Below are 19,417 nucleotides of genomic sequence, written 5' to 3'. Positions count from 1 at the left end.
TGATAATGTCTTCGGCTTTCCATTTTCTTGTGTATACATAGTTTTTGGTTAGTAGGTGGGTAAATTATCAATATAAACATTTGTAATATGAGGGATGTCATTTTGTAAAATAAAAACCATATAATTCTGGAATTCTGAAGAAGAGTTGGTGAAGCCTTGAGGTATACAAGTGAGTCATAATAAACTGAGTGGTAATAGGAATAATGTAAGGTCAGGACTTTTAGGGTCAACCTTGCATACATTAAATTCAGAAAATAAATCAAAGACTGTGTAGCAGGCATGTCCTGAAAAGGGTTCTACAAAGTTATCTAGAATGGATGGAACACCTGCATCTTAAATAGTTACCTGATTAAGTGGCTATAGATCATGGACAATCTGCAGTTTACTGCTCTTCTTAATTATACAGAATGATCATGATTGATAAGATGATTGGCTAGATCCATAAGTACCGGCTGCAATTTTATCTTGGAGAAGGGCAACTACCTTTTTTTTAATTCCTGGGGGGATAGAGATGTTAGAATAGGTCCATAATACATGCAGTGACTGAAATAATATAAGGAGTAAAATAATCTTCCTTAAATGTACCTTTATCTTCTTCACCAAAAGTGAGTGCCTTTTCATTAAGCTTGAGAATATGTAAAAAGAGCTTTTCTTCTTCTAGGCTAAGAAATCAGTCTTTATTAATGTCCATTAATGCACACCTCTCTGTAGTAAGCTTTGCGGTAGCAATAAATTCAGGTGAAATCTTAGGTAACTCTGAAAGTGAGTCAAACTGATTCTCAGGAAAGCATCATAGTACATGCACATGCTCTGGAAATACTCCTTGTACTGACTTTACCTTTTTATCAACTAACTTATATGCTCCAAATTTCAATGGCACATTATTTAAATAAGGCTAACCAGCAGAAGGTATATTGAGGGTTCCTAATGTAGTAGTACATGACATGGTTACATAAGATACTACAGGTATAAAATTTCTGTTGAAGGAATTGAGAGGTGGCATACACAAAGAAGGAGTGGGGGGTTGATAACAGATAACATATAGGACTGGGTATACTTAGTGATAAAGGATTATGAATAGTTGAAAAAAAAGGAGGATGATGCATAGAATTTGATGGGGGGTTCTGCTTCCTAAAATGTAATGTTTCAATCTGATAGAGTTGCAAAAGAAATTGATTGATGATGGTGAACTTACATATTCAATGACTTCCTCTGTGATGTCATGCATGGTCTCAATGAGCTCGTGCATCAGGTTCTTACACTTGCATTCTGACTGCATGTGGTTATTATCCTCATCCGTTGTAGAGGAGAATTGTGTGGAGCACTGGAATGCATTGGAGATGATTGAGTATGAGAGGTCAAATTGATGCCAGAAGAACACTGTGGCTTTTTGACAGGTGAGAGAGTAAAAGAGGCAGGCTGCCAGAGTACTAGAAAAATACTTAAGAAGAATATACTATTGTGTCACACTTCTACATATCACAAATTCTTAATGACTTAAGTGAACTACCTTAGAAGAGACTTAAGAGAGAACTAGAAAGTTGGGGGAAAAAGCTGTTTTTGTAGGAGAACTGAACTCCTTAAATATAATTCTGCCTGTTCTGATGCTTTCTCTGATTTGTTCGCTCGTGAGTGTATGTAGAAAAGAGTAAGAGGCTATGACAATAATGATGCAACCGTCTAAGTGACTGCCAGAAAGGGAAGGAGAAATACTAAGAAAGGAAATAAAACTTGGAAGCCTTGTCTGCAGTGACTCATGCTTTTGCGCATCTTCTGGAATCCTTGCATTGAGAGCATAGGCATTGTGACAGAGTAGGGAGCACCTCATTTATGATTGCATTTCAGGCCCCCAACAAAAATGGGACCCTTAACTGTACTCTGCGTGATTGCTTCTGCTCCTCTCAGCTTGGATCCTTCGGTGTTGCATCTGCATGAGATAGAGTCGAATGGATACATACATAGAAGAGCTATCGAGAGAGAAGAAACAGGAAAAATGTTATCAGACCATACCATTCTTTGCACATTGTGAGAGTCTTAGGTGACATCACCTATCATGAGATTGTTGTACTCTGGGATAAGACAGGCAACAAAGTGGTGTGCAGAGGCAATAAGCTTGTTTACTTTTATCAGCTGCTTAGTTCTGCTTTAAAAAAAATTGAATGTCTGGCCATTTAGTTCCCATTTAATGGATGCCTTGCTAGGGATCTCTTTATTAGTTTTCCAGACATTCTTCCAAAGAGCCTTCAGGCGACTAAAGGGCCTGGATATAAGAGTACTCCGATCCGTGCAAGCAATCAAGTGCTTAAATTCTGCAGAGCACCTGAAAATTAGAAAACATAGATTATAATGAAGAAATTTGTTATAAAATCTTATGCACACATTAGCAGTGGACAGCATTGGTGTTGGCGCGCATCTCAGGCACCAAAACATTTGAGAATGCCGAAGATGATGGAGTAACTTCTGTAGATCTAATTTCTTCCAAATATGCGATAGGCACAACCATATCAGGAGAGATGTTATCTTTGCTGATGTCTTCCTCATCATCTTCATTGCCATCACTACCTCCTTTCTCATTGCCTTCGGCTATGGCCAGATCCTTGTCAGCTACTGACATGTCATCACTTTCCACATTGCCTTGGTCTCTTTTGTTTGTCTCTTCAACTTCAACTTCAACTTCATCTTCTTCATCTTCTTCCTCCTCATCCTCCTCATCTGGACACAAATGCCAAAATGTATCCTTTTTTGGTAGGGCAGGTACTGGCATGTAACAGTCATCCTGAAGCTATGCCATATGCACAAAAATTGATCGGAATATATACTGCCATCTTGCACAGAGTTTAGAAAATACGTGAGCATCACAAAAACAGTCGATCTCGTTCTTTCTAAGTGCAGAAAAAAAAAGCCCAAAATTCATAGGGCAACCAAAGTGATGTTGAATTCCTGGTGTAGATGTCAACAGTGCAATGCACAAGCAATAAGAATGGATGGCCAGTTGTCCCTCATCAATTTCTTTTACTGCGAGGCATAAGATAAGAAAGTTGAAAAGACTATTGTGCGTGTCCCGAACTTGCTGCTGCATATAGACTTTGATGTGCTTTATGGGCTTCATGCACTTCTTAAAGAAGTAAAGATGCAATCACATCAAGACACAGATTAATTGTGTTAATGGAAGCTTGTAATGTGACAGGGTCGTATCCTGAAGATGCTGGTATGTGAACTTAGTACTAAGATCAAATACTGTAAATACAATGCAGAATATTCCATGTGAATAGGCATGCTCAATAGTAAGCCAGTCACGATACATTTTATGAGAGGATTCCACAAAATTGTCAGCTTGTCGCAGGTACTCTTAAGCAAGCTTGTGAATGGCTGCTAGACCTCGCTCTAATGCCAATTCTGCATTACTTGGGTTTTTGCACAGGTGGTATTTGCTGGGGTGAGCACAAAGATTAAGAAGAGTAGCAAACTTGATACCTTGATCAAAGCTAGATGATGAATCTGTGGACCTTTGATCATAGCACTACTCATTGAGAAGAGCTGGATAACCCATATCCTGTAACTATGGTGCAAGATTTTGAGATCCTTGCATGCTTTCTGGTTCGAACCATGGATAGCTAGGTTCTGACGAAGGGTGTTTGAAATCTCCTTGTGGGATCCAGTCTGGAACAATCAGTACATGGCCATTGGACATATTGCATATGAAAGGAGTCAAGATTGCTTGGCAGTACTGAATGTATAATGGAGTGCCCTGAGGTGGTTCAGTGCAAACTTGCTTTCTCCCTGCATAAGATTCAAAGGTTGCATAATGCTCCTTCATCGATGTTTCAGCTTATTTATTCATGCAGAGCACCATCCAATTATTGCATGAGTGGCACCAGAAGCACTTGCTACAGTGAACTCCTTTTGAAATAGGTGCAGATAGCTCCAGGTCTTTAATTTCTGCATTCTGAGTCATCGCGATACCATAGAATTTGGAAATGTGAGAAATGATAGAGTTCAAATGGGTTTTCTGCAATGCCTGCTTAAACTGAAGCCTATTAAGCTGCTTGCACTGATGTGCATGGGCTGTGTTGCCTAATCTGCGAGCTTTTGTAAGATGACAGATGAAGTCAGAGAGTGGGACAATTGCCTGGTGTATCCGGCAGAAGAGGAATCCAGTTTTATGGTGAAAAAACATGCCAAAGAATTTCAAAGTGGCACAGAATGGACTAGCAGAAGTGCTATTGTGTCCATATAATTTTTGGCCCAGAGAATACTGACTATCATCACAGACCCTTAGGGTTAAATCTGGGGTAGAGGATAATCCTAAAAGGATGACAGTCTCTTTTGAACATTGTTGCTTGAGATTCTTTGGATTCCTGCGACTGCCCATGGTGATCAGTTGTTTCAACTTTGTCTTGGATTTCAAGGGGGACTTGCAATAAGCATCATTCAGATCAGAGTCCAAATTCATATTGAAAGAATCTGAATGTTCGAAATTGGAATGTATGAAGAATTCCTCATCCTTGCTATTAACAGCAGCCTCAATTTGCGACCTGCCATTGTTGTACAGAGGTATCCTTGGACCAGATATGGTGCAAAGTCATTTTGATCTTCTTGGTGGAACCTCCGGCACTAATTCTGAGCCTTTGCTCATGTGAATCAGAGAGTGGTCGCTTAGTGAGAATAGTGAGAATAGTGGAAATAGTGGAAATAGTGGAAATTTGAACATGCAGTATGCAGCTGTAGTGGCCACCATTGTATTACAATTGCCCACAACACTGGGCAGGCCATTGTGCACAACTCACTAGCTATTGTAATTGTAATAACACTGAGCACATTATAATACAATGGCAATTACAATGCCAGCCACATTGTAATATAATGGCAATTACAATGCTGGCCACATTGTAATTAGAAAGAAGTGTTCACAGTTAGACTTAAACCCCTGACCTGATGGCCGGAGTTTTGCTTATGTAAGCTACACAAGATATGTACTTTACCACTACACTATTGATGTTTGCTGTTATTTCAACCTCAATTGTATATAATGAGTCTGTCCACTACAATATAATATACAGGCTTCTATTACAAATACTAACACTTGTTACTGTTCCTTTACATAATATTCTAACTCCTTATTTCTCATTATCTTTCTTTCTAATATCCTTTTAAAATATAATGCACATTCTAATATTATATCTAATAATATCACTTTAAAGTATTAGAAGAAGAGTTAAACAAGTAAGAGAACAGAAGTAGACACTATAAGAGTTAAGAAAGGAACAGTAACAAGTGTTAGTATTTGTAATAGAAGCTTGTATATTATATTGTAGTGGACAGACTCATTATATACAATTGAGGTTGAAATAACAGCAAGCATCAATAGTGTAGTGGTTAAAGTACATATCTTGTGTAGCTTACATAAGCAAAACTCCGGCCATCAGGTCAGGGGTTTAACTCTTGCTGTGAACATTTCTTTTTCTAATTGCAATGTGGTCAGCATTGTAATTGCCATTGTATTACAATGTGGCCGACATTGTAATTGCCATTATATTACAATGTGCCCAGTGTTACTACAATTACAATGGCCTGCTTAGTGTTATGGGCAATTGTAATACAATGGTGGCCGCCACTGATGCAGTATGTTAGATGATAACAAACTTGCAGTAGCAGTAGTGGCAGTCTGGTGGTGTCGCGGCCTGCCATTATTTATTATTACAGCATCAGACAGAGCTATCCTCAGACCAGATGCAGTGTGATGCTGTTTTGACTTCTTTGGTGGACTTTCTGACACAGATTCTGAGTCATGCTCATGCAAATCAGAGAGTGGTCACTTTGTGGAAAAGGTAGGGATTGGGACTTCTTGTATTTTAGAAGATGATGCCATCTGAGAGAAGTGGGAGAACTGTTTTCTGATATCAACATGTGTACTTCAAATTCTGCAACAGGATCCATGTAAAAGTAGCATTTTCTCACCTTGCTCATTGTAGCATGATTCACTCAGCGTACAAAAATGCATTCACAGAGTTGAACCGGGACCAATACCAATACTGTGCAGGTTAACATGCTCAGGCAGTAGGCCACCAGTTCCAGATGTTAGGAAGTATCTTCCAGGATTGACATGGTGGGAGATAATCCCCTCCATATCCAGTAATTCCAGAATAGATCCGACATTGACATCCGAGTGCAAAAAATCCTTAGTTCCTATACGCAAACAGCATCATTCACCGAAGCTTCTGAGTCAGTGTCATGAAGCACAGGATGTACCCAAAGTAACAACACTTCTACTCAAGCCTCACTTCAGAAGACCCTTCCGACCTAGCTCTTAGCTTCAACATAATCTATATTGTGTTATAGCTAAGAGCCTCTCGGGTGTCAGACAGACCATGGTACCAATACATGTCCCAGGGCATTATATGAGATTACCTAGGGCAAAGGCAGGGCATAGGCTGGTCCAATGGCACAATTATCATATGGAATATTCTATAGTACTAGGACATTGATATTTACATCTCAGTATTACTGGTGACAGACGTGTAACATGTTTCAATATAAAACTCGCATAACTAACGCAATACTCTAGATATCAAGCTTAGCAAGCAGAGTGATCCAAGGCCAAGGCCAACAATAAGGCGATGAAGGCCAAGGCCAAAGCTGCCAAGGCCACGTGTGCCAGAGCTCGTCTTTATGACGAAGCTTATAAGTTGGACTTCGCATGCGCTGGAGATCAGGAAGAAGTCAATGCTGAGGAATTCAGAGGGAAGGGAACATTGCGGGTCTAGAATTGACAAGGAAGTTTCTTTGTACTTGCTAGCACGCTTGCTCAACCCCTCCACTCATGCACGTTCATGTATTATCCTCAAGTATTCATCACTGCCTGCTTGCGCTGTCTGTTTTAGTCACTGAAATGCTTGGTAATTTTTGCTGACTAATGTCTGACACTTAAAAAGGACAATAGCGAGGTAGGTTTCTATTGTCTTTATTATTTTTATTATCCCCCACTCTCTTTTTTTTATTCAGAGTCATTTCTTATTGTTATGACTCAGACTCCTATTATCACATTTTCTATTGTTATTTCTATTAAAGGTGCTTTTCTATTATTTAGATTTTCTCACCTTCTTTAGTATATAAACCCTGGAAGCTCACTTGGACTTCCAGAGGAAACCTATTGTCCTAAAGGTATAGGACATTCTTCTCACCCCAGTAGTCACTAGTCGATATATACTCAAGTTCATACTTACCTGAATATAGTGTTATTCAGGCATAGCATTATAGGCATCAAGCAAGTCATAACTCGGTCATCTGTCAATCGGTCATCTGTTAACTCAGTTACTTATTACTCGGTCATTCTCTCTGTCTTATTATAAGACAGTCTTTCCCTCTTACTCACACACACACTCTCACACTTGATTACTACCAGGTAACCAAGCGATTACTACATCGAATACACTGAGGATATTTCCCAACTTTGTTCAAGTCTGGTGACCTCAGAAGGATTTTGTTTTGGTTTGTGTTTTATCCAAGACACCATTCTCGTCTGTCACTGGTTGTCCCATAGTGCCAGGGGTACATAGAAATGTCTCACTATTAGTAAAAGATGTATTTTCAGGCTATTGTATGGTAGTTTTTTAATACTTTATTCTACAATCATATTGTATAAGCTCTAATTATAAAAACAGTGACTAGAATACTGTAAATAAGTGCCTTATTTGCACTTTATATATGGTGAAATATTTATAGAAAGCAGGATATCTCATATCAAGTATTGTGTATGCATTTGTAATGTTATAAAGACAATATTACTATTGGTAGCATATACAACAACTTTATTAGCTCATATAACAACTAAGACAGATCAAACAACAATGTTTATTCTCGTGTTTTAAAATCAATTTTACATTTTCTGATATAATGTTGAGACTAACATGATATAATCTTTGGCATATAGTATGTATCATAGCTATACTACAACTTTCACTAAGTGTCTCAAGAAATAGAACAACTCAGTCTACTCATATACTAGCAAAGGAGATATATTCTTGTCATGTCTCCTATCATATACTGTATTTGAATGAAAAAAGAAAGGCATATGACCTAAGACTTCAGTCAAGTTACACTCAGAAATGCATTCACTGAATAACACCTTTGTATTATGGGATGTCCCTTTATGTGATGGGATATCCCATGTAAGGACCTGTCACTCTTAAACCTTAGTAATTCAACTGTTAGTATAAATCTCTAGATAATTATAGTAGTTTAATAGAAACTTCAGGCTAAAGAAGAGACTAAATATCTGTGAATCTTAAAATCACATCTTAGGGTGTCCTTAAAATGGGAGATCTCACCTTATATAATATGCAAATAAAGTGCTTGTTTATATCACTATAGTCACTGTTTTTATAATTAAGGCTTAAATAATATGATAGTGGAATAAAGTATAAAAAACTACACATACAATTGCCTGAAAATACATCTTTTACTAATAGTGGGACATCCCTATGTACCCCTGGCACCATGGGACAACCAGTAATACTGGGATATAAATATCAGTGCCCTAGTACTATAGGATATTCCATATGATAATTGTGCCATTGGACCAGCCTATGCCCTGCCTTTGCCCTAGGTAATCTCATATAATGCCCTGGGACATGTATTGGTACCATGGTCTGTCTGACACCTGAGAGGCTTTTAGCTACAACACAATATAAATTATGTTGAAGCTAAGAGCTAGGTCGGAAGGGTACTCTGAAGTGGGATGAAAGTCAAGGATTACTGTAATGCCCTCACTGTGGGATCAGATGAGCTCTACCTTAGACAAAAGGAGGCTCTTAATAATCTCATGTAGTTTGCAGAAGGGCAAAACCATCGACTAACCACCAAGGCTGCTGCAAAAAAGGCAGAAGCCACTTATAAGGCTCACATCGCAAAACTTGATGATGGTACTTCTCCTCAGCCCCCTGACTCCATTATCATTTCTGCGATCATCTTTATCACTGATGACAACTGCTGGCTGGCACCTGATGCGAACTGGAAATGGGCTGATGAGTCCACCAAGAGTTTTGCAGATATCAAACTGACATTCATGGGTGCTGCACCCCCTGTGGGTCATCTCATGATTGCCGAGGATTTCAATGTCCTGCTTGCCAATTTGCAGAAGTTACAGGATGAAGTACAGTTCATACAAGCTGAATTAAAGCAGGAAATGCTGATCACTAAGGGCGAAGAACCATTCCAGATTTAGAAGGTGAAGTTTTGCCACATCGTGTTTGAAGTGAGTGTCTCACCTTCAAATTCCATGAAATCTAATGTAGGCCCTACTACAGAAGGTCAAGAATGCAGGGCAACAGTCTCAGCCACTCGCATTGCAAGACAACACAAGCAGTGGGTAATGTTCTTGATTTTCTACCTTACTTACTGACTCCCTCACTTTTAGATAAAGCGAGCACTGTTCAACCATCCCATGCTACTCAAAAAGAACGTGAATGTAACTAGCTTCACATCTTTCTGCATTCCTCACTCCTTCACACAGCTGGCCCTTCCAATGAACACCACCTGCCTCCAGAATGCTATATCAATGCATGGCCTGCTCAAACCACTGCAGCAAAGGAGGCTCTGAAGGAAATGTAAATCACACACATTGCCCATTGCATCGAGGCCTTCGACATGCATAGGGAGATTATTGTGCCCTCAGCTTACAACAAAATGTTGTGCAGAGCACTATTGTGTGCTTTTGTATGACACACTTTGGTTTCAACGACAAGAAGGACGTCTATATTGCTAATATTGAATCTCTGCGAGTTCTCATCTCCCCAAAGCCCTCTGGTCCCATCACACTGCGTAAAAAGAGAGTCCAGCACATGAATCTGTACACTCCACTGTGGAGTCGCCAACCAAACAGTTGAGGACTGACAACTAGAGTAAGTATTACATTTTTCTCGCATTCATGTTGACTGAGTGCCACTGCAGATGAGTCCCCAGGTAGCATGCTTTTTTTCACCAGTCATTTTTTTCCAATGTGCCCTATGTAGTCGTACTACTAGCCAATGCTCCTTTTGTAAACTTCACACAGCACGTTGATAATCCATTTGTAACCCAAATACAAAGACGTCTTCCTGCAAGCAAGGTCTCCACCGATGCAGTCAGCACTTCCCTTGTTCACTCACAATGACACAATTAAGTCCTGAGCTCACATAATTGGTCACACTGTGATGAAGGCAGCCAAGAATGAACTTTCTTCGCCAGATTGACAGTCCTGTCATGCTGAGTCACATGGCCAATTATAGTCCATTTATGGTTCCTCCTGCCTGATCCATCCACACATGAGCACGAGTCCTCAGCCAGCCTTGGTGAATGAAAAAAAAATGTGAGCGGACATGCACATGCTGCATGCAAATGTTGGTGAGCCGCAATGCAGTAGATAAGGCCCTGGCAGGGTGATGTGAGTACTACAAGTAGAGGAATATATACACAATAAACTAGGTACAGAATAAACTAATGAGATCATAAACTAAATATATGGGTGCCAGTGGCCACTACTGGTGGGAGGTAGCACCAGGGCTTGATGGGGACTTGGAGCTCATTGAGGGGATGTAAATTTGAGGACTGTAAATTTGTCAGTCAGCTGCATGTTTGTAGGGGGCCGCAGTATGGTCAGCTGCATGTTTGTGGGAGGCCACAGTATGGTCCTCTGCAAGATTCAGCCCCCAGTTCAGCTTGCTTCGGGTCATCAGATTTACAGTTCCTGGTGGGTGCATTGACAGTCCAGCAGGGTGCTTGTGGGGCCTCCACCTTTGGGTGATGCCCGGGTGCCTGTCTTGGCTCCCCAACCCTCCCTACTAAACATGCCCCTCCTTCCTGGCCCTCCCTGGCCCAGAAAAAGGGCAGATATATTTGACATGCATACCATGTGCCCTCTTGCCACAGTTTCTGCCTCCTCCTCCCACCACGGTGCTACTCCCTCTCGTGCGCCCCTCATGCCCTGCCCTTCGTCTCGCGGCCGCTAGTTCCTGGGGTCACTCTCGGCACGTGACGCTTGTAGAGTTAGACGCCGGTGGACTGACAATTTGGCGGTCATCAGCCTTTTTACCTCTATCTTACACTCAGAATTGTCAAACATGCATTGGAGTCCGTTCACCATTCTACCACTACTTTGGGGCAGAATTACACACACAACCTGTTCCTGATTTTCGATGCATGCGCAGAGGAAGCCTCGAGCTGGTAGACGATGTTATTCGGATATCTGGACCCCAACTCAGCTGACAAACACAGAAATGTCGCTCGGAGTAACATACAGTGAAGCTATCGTCCGGTGTCGCACCATTTGCAAGGTGTGACCCAGCTTGCCTTCAACCCTGCGTTCCCTGCGCACAGCGGTCAGGACTATGTCTGACTCTGAGCAAGGGGAGATACACACTAACCGGGTACAGCTGCGGCGTAATCATGTTATCATGCGATCCTTGCGAGTAATGTCACATGAGCAGTGCCGAAATAAATAGTGGAGACCTGGAGGTTGGCATTAAAGTCTATTCCTTCACCACCTCTAACAAACAGGTCATTTCCGCGACCACATTAAATGCAGAAAGGGAATATGCATACGCATAAGGCCAGTCCGTCGCACCAGGGAAGTTGTAGGATTCCTCGTCGCCCAGCCTACGAGGTGGTTGCTATCGATGGACTTGATGTACGCCAATATCTCCTCTACCCATGTCGTGTTCGTCGCCGTGGTGCAATCTTTTGTCAAGAAACTACATTGCCCGCCGCGCATCAGCCGTTATTCGACTCAATATATGGAACACTTGCATACCCAGTGGACGGCTCGTTCGCAAGTTCCCAGCCCAGGATGCCCGGCTCGTCCACGAAGAGGCCCACGAATGCGGAGACATAGCTCTTGTATGCTGCCTGGCACACCATCATTACTTAAAAACCAGCGCACCACAAGAAGAGTCCCGACAACTCACATACCTCATACAGTCATACTTGGCTATGCATCTTGTGCATGACTGGACCGGAAACATCGAGAGTTGGCGAGCATCTTGTCGGACCAGCTGAAGAAATCAATGTCGTCTGACTGCGAGCATCGTGCACTGCGATACTTTCGCGATACCTCATTCTCTATTAAGTATACCTACTGTCAATGTGTCAGAGCCTTGTCAATGACTCACCCCAAACCTACCTGTTAACGTGCATCGGAAAATCAGTCGCGGGATAGTAAGAAATAGCTAAGATACTAATAGACAAGATACAACATGTATAGATCTGCCAGGTACACGTGTCGACGCTGCTACGGATATGATATCACATTACTGGGTGTGGACAGGGCCGTCCGGCTCTGCATGAAAGTGGTCAGCAAGAGACACGAGGTGGATGGAGGCGACGCACCTATATAGTCAATGTCGCCGCCCTGGAGTGACTGGAGCTGCGTCAAGTATCCCTCAGGAATCTCAGCGGAGAAACCCTGCAAATATATACCGGGTCGCGCCAAACGATCAGTGAACGCAGTGAGGACGGTAGAGCGACGCGACGCACCTTCAGCAGCGACTCGAACTTCTTGCCCACTACGCCTCCTGACGTTGCTGTGCGTTAGATGTCGGGATATGCTGGGAAGAGATTGCGGACGCACCGTTGGTAGTGATATCCGCGGCGACGTTGTTGATCTTTGAATCTGAGACATGGTCTTTGAAGACGACGATGTATTCTGGTGAGAGTGAGAGAGTCAGACTGGTTTCACAGGCAGTTGAGGGTGACATCCGCAACGACAGCGGTGGCCACCCGGCGCGGATAAGGAACGGACAGAGAATTACTGACTTCCGGACATCCTGAGTAATCGAGAAATTGTAGGGTTCTGCGGTGGCGGTTGTGGTGATGATGGGATGGGAATAGAGTGAGAGAACGGAGAGAGATGGCTGCGGTTAAGAGGCCCTGGCAGAGTGCCACCGAGGCTGAATTAGGCAGGTCTCAGACGCGTGACGCGATCGTGCAAGCGCCCAACGCGTCTCAAGACGCGCAGCGATCATGTAATGCGCGCGGCACCGACTCCGACGTCCCACAAATAAAGTAAGAGCTGACTCGAGCAATCGCCGTCATGCGCTGACCTTGCATGCTCTTTAGAGTCTGTCTCTTGCGCTCGTACACTCGTGCCATGCCCGTTACCCGCGCGCAGAGCGGTGCTACGTCTAGAAAGGTAGCGGCGGCAGCTACTCCCGAACTCGTGCCCGTCGTGGCGAAAGCACCAACGAAGAGGAAGGCCCTCGCTGCGGCTGCCCCTAAGACGCCGTCAAAAAAGACTCGCACGTCAAAGGCTGAATTCGCTGCGGCTCCAGCAAGCGCCCCGGTTGTGCTGTCCCCACCGCCCGCCATTGGAGATGCGCCGGTCTTCGTTCCCGCCGTGCTCACGTTCTCCTTCGAGGACGCCAAGCAGCACCTCATCGCCGCCGACCGGCGTTTCGCGGACGTCTTCGCGCGCCTCAAGTGCAGGCCGTTCGAGCATCTCGAGAGGGTGGATCCGTTCTCGTGCGTGCTCAACTCGGGGCCCGACTGTCTGAATTTGCCAAGCTGACGATGCGTACAGGACGCTCGCTGACTCTATCTTGTGAGATCCGTGCCCTGTGCGCTTGCATGCTGATGCGCGTGCTGATAGTGTTTTCGCAGAGGCCAACAGATCTCGTGGCGCGCCGCGCGGTCTATCAGACATCGCTTTATCAGGTTGTTCGACCCTTCCCTCCCTGAGAAGCCTGTGGAGCACGAGTATGTGGCATGTCGTTCCTGTATGACGTGTATCAATTGAGGTTCGACGAGGCACATTACTTGGTTCCCTTCTGCGCACCAGGTCATCAGTATGGACGTTGTGACGCTCAAGAGCGCGGGTTTAAGCACCAGGAAGGCCGAATATGGTAAGCGGAAATTTGGTGACAATATCGGGACCGCGAACACTTCTAAAATCTGTGCTAGTACTTGACCTGGCGGCGAGGTTCGCCGATGGACGCTTGTCGACCGAGAAGTTGTTGGAAGCGGACGATGAGGAGCTCGCACGAATACTCATCGAAGTGCGCGGCATTGGCAGGGTGAGTGTCATCTACTACGAGGAAGACGCCAGCTCTGACGCACTTCTTCCGGGTATGCAGTGGACTGGTGAGTCTACTGCGGACCAGTCACCCTCGGATACACATCTCACCTTTCTCAGTTGACATGTTCGCGTTGTTCTCTCTGCGCCGCCCCGACATTCTGCCGATAGGTAGTTACAATTGCTATTACTCCGTGCCGAACATCCTGATGTATTACCGCTGTGCAGGCGACCTTGGGGTGCAGCGCGGTGTCCTGCGCTGGTTCCTCTCCCTACATTCACCCTCCTACTCGGTCACTCTCGCGGCGAATAAGCTCCCCAAGAATCCGGAAGAAGACGAACAGGAGACCGACGGCCCGGAGAAAGTGGACCCGAGTGCGAACGGCAACACAGAAACTCTTCCGTCGACGACGGGAGCCAGCCGTGCGCTGTCGCCAGATGCGTCTTCCGTGCTTCCAGCCCCCGCTCTCCCGCAGACGCCCGTGAGGAACGGGAAAGGTAAGGCAAAGGCAAGTGAGGGAGACGACTCGGACGACAGCGCGACGGTGCTGCCCCCGCCGTTCACGCCGTCCATCAATAAAACGCTGCACAGCCTGAACGCGAATGGTGAACCCCCGTCGCCGCCGCTGCCGGAGGGGCTTACTCCAGCCGTCATGAAGAGTCGCCTGGATGGGAAGAAGAAGATTAAGTGAGTGGTACCACATCACAGTTGTCAACGCGTTCGGGTTCGCTGACAGTGCATCTGCGCGAAAGGGGCGCGCTGTTGACGCCGAAGGAGATGGAGGAGCTGACGGAATGCTGGAGGCCGTATCGTAGCGTCGGTGCGTTCGTTTAAATCGTTTACTGTGGAGCGCGCTGAGCCATTGTTCAGGCGTGTATTATATGTGGGCGTTAGCGGAGTCGCCGAAGTGAACCGTTGTTGTGTACGCGCGATCGGTGCTAGCGATGTATCGACGATCTGGATACAACTTAGACTGTCCATCCGCAGAGTCGTAGAGGATTCTGCTCTGTTCGGACACTGAGAAGGGACTCCCATTGCGCGTGCTACGTGACTGCGAGTGAGCGCTAGTGAGGGATGATCAGTGGGAACCGAGTCTGTCCAAATGCGGAAGGTCCATCGGACGCCCTTGGAAGTCTCTGACTGTGAGCACGCCTGGCAGCTGGAAACACCACTGATTGCAACTGTGCATCTTCGACAGCCATTGCAGACATCCGCTGACTGATAGAGATGGCCATCTCTGCCTCGCAACATACTGTATATGTATTGCGTGGCAACGGTAGGTGAGAGTGTGAGGTGAGTTGGCCAAAGCAATATACGTGCTGTCGATCGAGACGTCTTGGAGCGGACGCAGTCCTGTTCACCTTCGCGTGATCGACGGCACCGCTGGAAATAAATACGCACGGGCCTCCATTCCAACATCCCCTCTTCCCCCTTTTACCGCCCTGCACCTCTCGCGTCACCCCGTGCAGCCATGGCCTCCGCAGATCTCCCGTCCTCCCTCTTCGCCGGCCTGTCCCCGTCTTTCGACTCCCTCTCCCCTCTAATGGACATGGGCGACGCCTCTTCCGACGACGGTGAACCCCTCCACACTCCCCTCACTGAACACGAGCACCACCATCCCTACGATGTCTACCAGAGCCACCACCCGCATTTCTCGCCTGGCATCTTCCACCCCTACACGCCCAATCTCGACCCAGTCGTTGGCGGCGCGAAACCCGAACGTAATCCGCCAGTTCTGTCTTCTCTTCCGTCTCTCTCTCCGCTTCTCGGTCCCTCTCCTCCTAATTCCCTCACACACGTGCAACAGGATACCTTCTTCCCGGCCTTCTCGTCACCCCCCTATGCGCTAGACCTGGCGAATGCGTCTCTCGAACTTGGCCATTTTACCCCTAGTTACAATACCCACACGCTTGACCCGGGCGCCTCCCCATTCACTCCAACACGGTCGCCATTGGACACTACCGCTCCTGTGCTCACGTCCTCCTCGGATCATGCCGGTCCGCCTATAGCCAACCATCTACCTCCGCTGCCTGAGCTGTCTGTACAGGGCCTCGGAAACGGCCCCCCGGATGACGTACCGTCCCTTCTGTTCTCTCCCGCTGACCCACCCCAACCCGCTCGTGATGATGAATCCGCGGACACCTTTGAGATGCGCGGGCGAATGTACAACCCGCGTTTCCCTGCGGAACACACGCTCAACCCGTTCTTCGTGCGGACGTACCAACTTAGCGATGAGCTCGGTGCCGGTGGGTATGGTTTCGTCATGACCGCGACCCATCGCCACGGCGGAAACGAGGTCGCAGTGAAGTTCATCATCAAGGATAAAGTCCCCGAGCATGCGTGGTGGCAAGACGAGATGTTTGGCAGGATCCCGACAGAGGTGATGATCCTCAGCTTGGTCGATCACGAGAACATCGTCAAGTGTCTTGACCTCTTCGAGGATAACGTGTACTTCTACTTGGTTGGTATCTGTCTTGCGAACTCTTATGACGCAAGCGCTGACGTTGTGTCCAGGTCCAAGAACTGCACGGTTCCCCGTGGGTCTCCAGGAAGAAAAAGAAGGTCAAACAGATCACAGCGCCGGGGAAGCTTGTCGTGCCGTCTCTATCTTCCACTCCGTCGTTGACACCATCAGCATCGTTCGAATCGACGACGGATTCCGTCCTGCATACCCCTCCACAGGTCTGCATGAATGTCGACACCTGCGATTTATCGGCGGCGGCGGGACCGGATCCTCTGTATATCAACGCGCTGAATTCCCTCCCTGAGAACCCCCTTGTAAAGAAGACAGAGACGCAGCCCTTCTTGCCACTGCCCGCCCCGCAGGTCCGCCCGAATTTCTCGCGCCGCCCTTCACATGACCTCTTCGAATGCATCGAGCAGAGCAAGCACAAGAGGCTCTCGGAGAATCAAGCCAGATATATCTTCGCGCAGGTCGTGGAGGCTGTATATTACCTGGAAAGCCAAGGGATTACTCACTGTGATATCAAAGACGAGAATCTCGTCGTGGACCAAGATCTCAAGGTAGGTTTGGCGTCCGTTCCGCCGGAGGGCCTTGGTGCGCGGTTCATTATCGGTTTCTGACACCAATACTCAACAGGTCAAGTTAATAGACTTCGGCAGCGCCGTCGTCGTAGACCCCTGCGCACCCCGCCCGTACTACACGCTATTCTTCGGAACTACTGCGTATGCTGCGTCCGAGATCCTCCTCAAGCGGCCATATCGTGCCCCGCATGCGGAGATATGGACGCTTGGCGTGCTCCTCTCCTATCTCCTCACAGGTCATTCTCCGTTCCCCACCGAACAGGACGCGATCGACGGCCGGATCGTCCTCCGTGAGTCGTCGAGGACGGGTGCGGGCCGGCTCAGTCGTGCTGCGGTCGGGCTCATGGGCCGCTGCTTGGAGAAAGACCCGGAGCGCAGGGCAGACATCACGGAAGTCAGGGGCCATCGCTGGCTGCAGGGCGCGCTCGAGCGGGACGCGTATGACTGAGGTGGTGAGGTTGTGCTCCGGTCGCGTCTTTGCGTTTTCTCGTTTCGCCGTTTTGGACTCTACCTTTTTTCGACCTTCCTGCATATCCCTGCGCGTCGGACTGGTATGTGGACACTCCTTTCACCTGCATTTTCATCAGTATAATCGGCCAACCCCCTCGCATTCACTCTTCATTCATTGTCGTACCTGTCTGTCATTGCAAGGGCGCTGGCTCGTCTGTGCCAAGGCTCCCGTGCCCACGTCCATTCCATTTCACCCCCTCTTTGCCCTCCGATGGGGCTCATTGCATATCTCGCATTCGTCGGCAGCTGACAGCCCCTCGTGTCTCTCACGTCATTCATGTCTTTGTATAGGAATGTAGACTGTAGCATTTTTTTGTAATTGTACTGTATGGACCGCACGTACCCACCATATAGTTTTGTTTGTATTTGACTGATGTACGAGTTTGAGTGGGTTCTACCACCCGAATTGCTATGGATGAGTTGACGGAAGTGTAGTATTCTGTACGCTTTGGATCCTCCAACGATATTGTCTCGAATGCAAGGTTGCGTTCTGCGCAAGTTAACTTCTAGATGCCTGCAATTGAGCTGGTGGCGCCGGCAGCGCTCGTGTCCCCGGCTTTCACCGGCTGCGTCAAGTATCCGCTCGTCGTCACAGTCGTCGAGCTCCCATATCCCCGTCCATCATGTCGCTCGCGACATACAGAGCAGCAGGTATACTAATCATTGCCTATGTTCGTGTGTTGTCGACTAACACCTTCCTCGTCTATTCCTAGTTGCTAACGCTGGACGACGAGCCGCTCTCCGCCCAGCGGTTGGTGTCTACGGTTCGTCTTGACCCAGCACGCCCCACTCTCAGCCATATTCATCATTGGTCTGCGAGCAGCGTCTCGCCAGCTGCACATAACGTCCCCCGTCTCCTCTCCTACCGACATTCCGACTTCCTCCACATCTGCGGCCAATCCCATAACTGAGATCGCAAAACGCGGCTCGAACCAACTGAGTCTTGAGCACCCCGCGAACAAAGCAGGTGCGTCTGAAGTGTGTGTTGCGGGATTGTCGGGAAGGCTGATGTTCGTTCCCGGGTTTCCAGAGTATGTGCTCTCGACGCTGGACAAGGTGGTGAATTGGACGCACCAGGGTTCTATGTGGCCTGTGACCTTCGGTGTGTTGTGCCTCCCAGGCGTTCTCAGTACGTTCTGACGCGTTCTCGCTGCGCAGGTCTTGCTTGTTGCGCTGTAGAGATGATGCACATGGCCGCTGCACGGTATGACCAGGACCGACTCGGTGTCATCTTCCGTGCCAGTCCCAGACAGTGCGATATCATGATCGTCGCGGGGACGCTGACGAACAAGATGGCACCGGCGCTCCGGAAGGTGTACGATCAGATGCCCGAGCCGCGTAAGTATGCAGCAGGCCTTGGTGGGGTATGCGGTCTGATTCCCTTTAGGTTGGGTGATCTCTATGGGCTCCTGCGCGAATGGCGGAGGGTACTACCACTACTCGTACTCCGTCGTCCGAGGTTGCGACCGTACGTGCATCGTGCTAGACACCTTCTATTAAATGCGAGTCTGATACGTCCGACATTGTTCACAGGCATTGTGCCGGTTGACATCTACGTTCCCGGTTGCCCTCCGACTGCAGAGGCGCTGCTTTACGGCATGCTGCAACTGCAGCGGAAGATGCGGAGGAACAGGAAGAGCACGTTGTGGTGAGTACGGCAGTTATGGTCCTCAGAAATGGTTCTGAACTTTGCTGCTACTATAGGTACCGAAAGTGATGACGCCAGTGAGGGCTATAACCGTGACCGCACTTTTCTTTCGGAAGATTCGAAGTTGTGGTAAACGTGGTTGCGGGTTCTGGAGTTCTGGGCACACTCAAGA

General features: G+C 47.0%; 6 protein-coding genes across 6 annotated transcripts; 3 read left to right on the top strand and 3 right to left on the bottom strand.

Annotated features, from left to right (window-relative positions):
* Positions 1-2,380: 2,380 nt before the first annotated feature.
* On the bottom strand, positions 2,381-2,764 carry SCP_0309170 (hypothetical protein; the record flags this gene model as incomplete). The annotated part of the gene is made up of 1 exon (XM_027756302.1): positions 2,381-2,764. One exon carries the CDS (start codon positions 2,762-2,764, stop codon positions 2,381-2,383), a length of 384 nt encoding a protein of 127 aa, XP_027612103.1.
* An 8,740-nt stretch (positions 2,765-11,504) lies between these two features.
* Positions 11,505-11,948, bottom strand: SCP_0309160 (hypothetical protein; the record flags this gene model as incomplete). The annotated part of the gene is made up of 4 exons (XM_027756301.1): positions 11,505-11,521; positions 11,578-11,726; positions 11,786-11,880; positions 11,940-11,948. The coding sequence occupies 4 exons, from the start codon at positions 11,946-11,948 to the stop codon at positions 11,505-11,507; spliced, it is 270 nt and encodes an 89-aa protein (XP_027612102.1).
* A 333-nt stretch (positions 11,949-12,281) lies between these two features.
* Positions 12,282-12,796, bottom strand: SCP_0309150 (Serine proteinase inhibitor IA-2; the record flags this gene model as incomplete). Its single annotated transcript, XM_027756300.1, has 5 exons — positions 12,282-12,310; positions 12,361-12,436; positions 12,508-12,545; positions 12,602-12,676; positions 12,787-12,796. The coding sequence occupies 5 exons, from the start codon at positions 12,794-12,796 to the stop codon at positions 12,282-12,284; spliced, it is 228 nt and encodes a 75-aa protein (XP_027612101.1).
* A 324-nt stretch (positions 12,797-13,120) lies between these two features.
* On the top strand, positions 13,121-14,953 carry SCP_0309140 (DNA glycosylase; the record flags this gene model as incomplete). Its single annotated transcript, XM_027756299.1, has 9 exons — positions 13,121-13,491; positions 13,550-13,570; positions 13,630-13,725; positions 13,777-13,871; positions 13,930-14,109; positions 14,162-14,212; positions 14,270-14,729; positions 14,795-14,862; positions 14,913-14,953. The coding sequence occupies 9 exons, from the start codon at positions 13,121-13,123 to the stop codon at positions 14,951-14,953; spliced, it is 1,383 nt and encodes a 460-aa protein (XP_027612100.1).
* A 560-nt stretch (positions 14,954-15,513) lies between these two features.
* SCP_0309130 (Serine/threonine-protein kinase PSK2) lies at positions 15,514-17,535 on the top strand (the record flags this gene model as incomplete). Its single annotated transcript, XM_027756298.1, has 3 exons — positions 15,514-16,503; positions 16,557-17,066; positions 17,143-17,535. 3 exons carry the CDS (start codon positions 15,514-15,516, stop codon positions 17,533-17,535), a joined length of 1,893 nt encoding a protein of 630 aa, XP_027612099.1.
* Positions 17,536-18,220: 685 nt separating this feature from the next.
* SCP_0309120 (NADH-ubiquinone oxidoreductase 19.3 kDa subunit, mitochondrial) lies at positions 18,221-19,314 on the top strand (the record flags this gene model as incomplete). Its single annotated transcript, XM_027756297.1, has 8 exons — positions 18,221-18,248; positions 18,311-18,361; positions 18,421-18,564; positions 18,628-18,699; positions 18,756-18,935; positions 18,985-19,065; positions 19,131-19,245; positions 19,302-19,314. The coding sequence occupies 8 exons, from the start codon at positions 18,221-18,223 to the stop codon at positions 19,312-19,314; spliced, it is 684 nt and encodes a 227-aa protein (XP_027612098.1).
* Positions 19,315-19,417: the final 103 nt, after the last annotated feature.

Source organism: Sparassis crispa (assembly GCF_003851025.1).
Source record: "Sparassis crispa DNA, contig_000002F, whole genome shotgun sequence".
Lineage (NCBI taxonomy): Eukaryota > Fungi > Basidiomycota > Agaricomycetes > Polyporales > Sparassidaceae > Sparassis > Sparassis crispa.
Note: the sequence above shows the minus strand (reverse complement) of the source record. Positions and strands in the feature narration are given on the sequence as shown.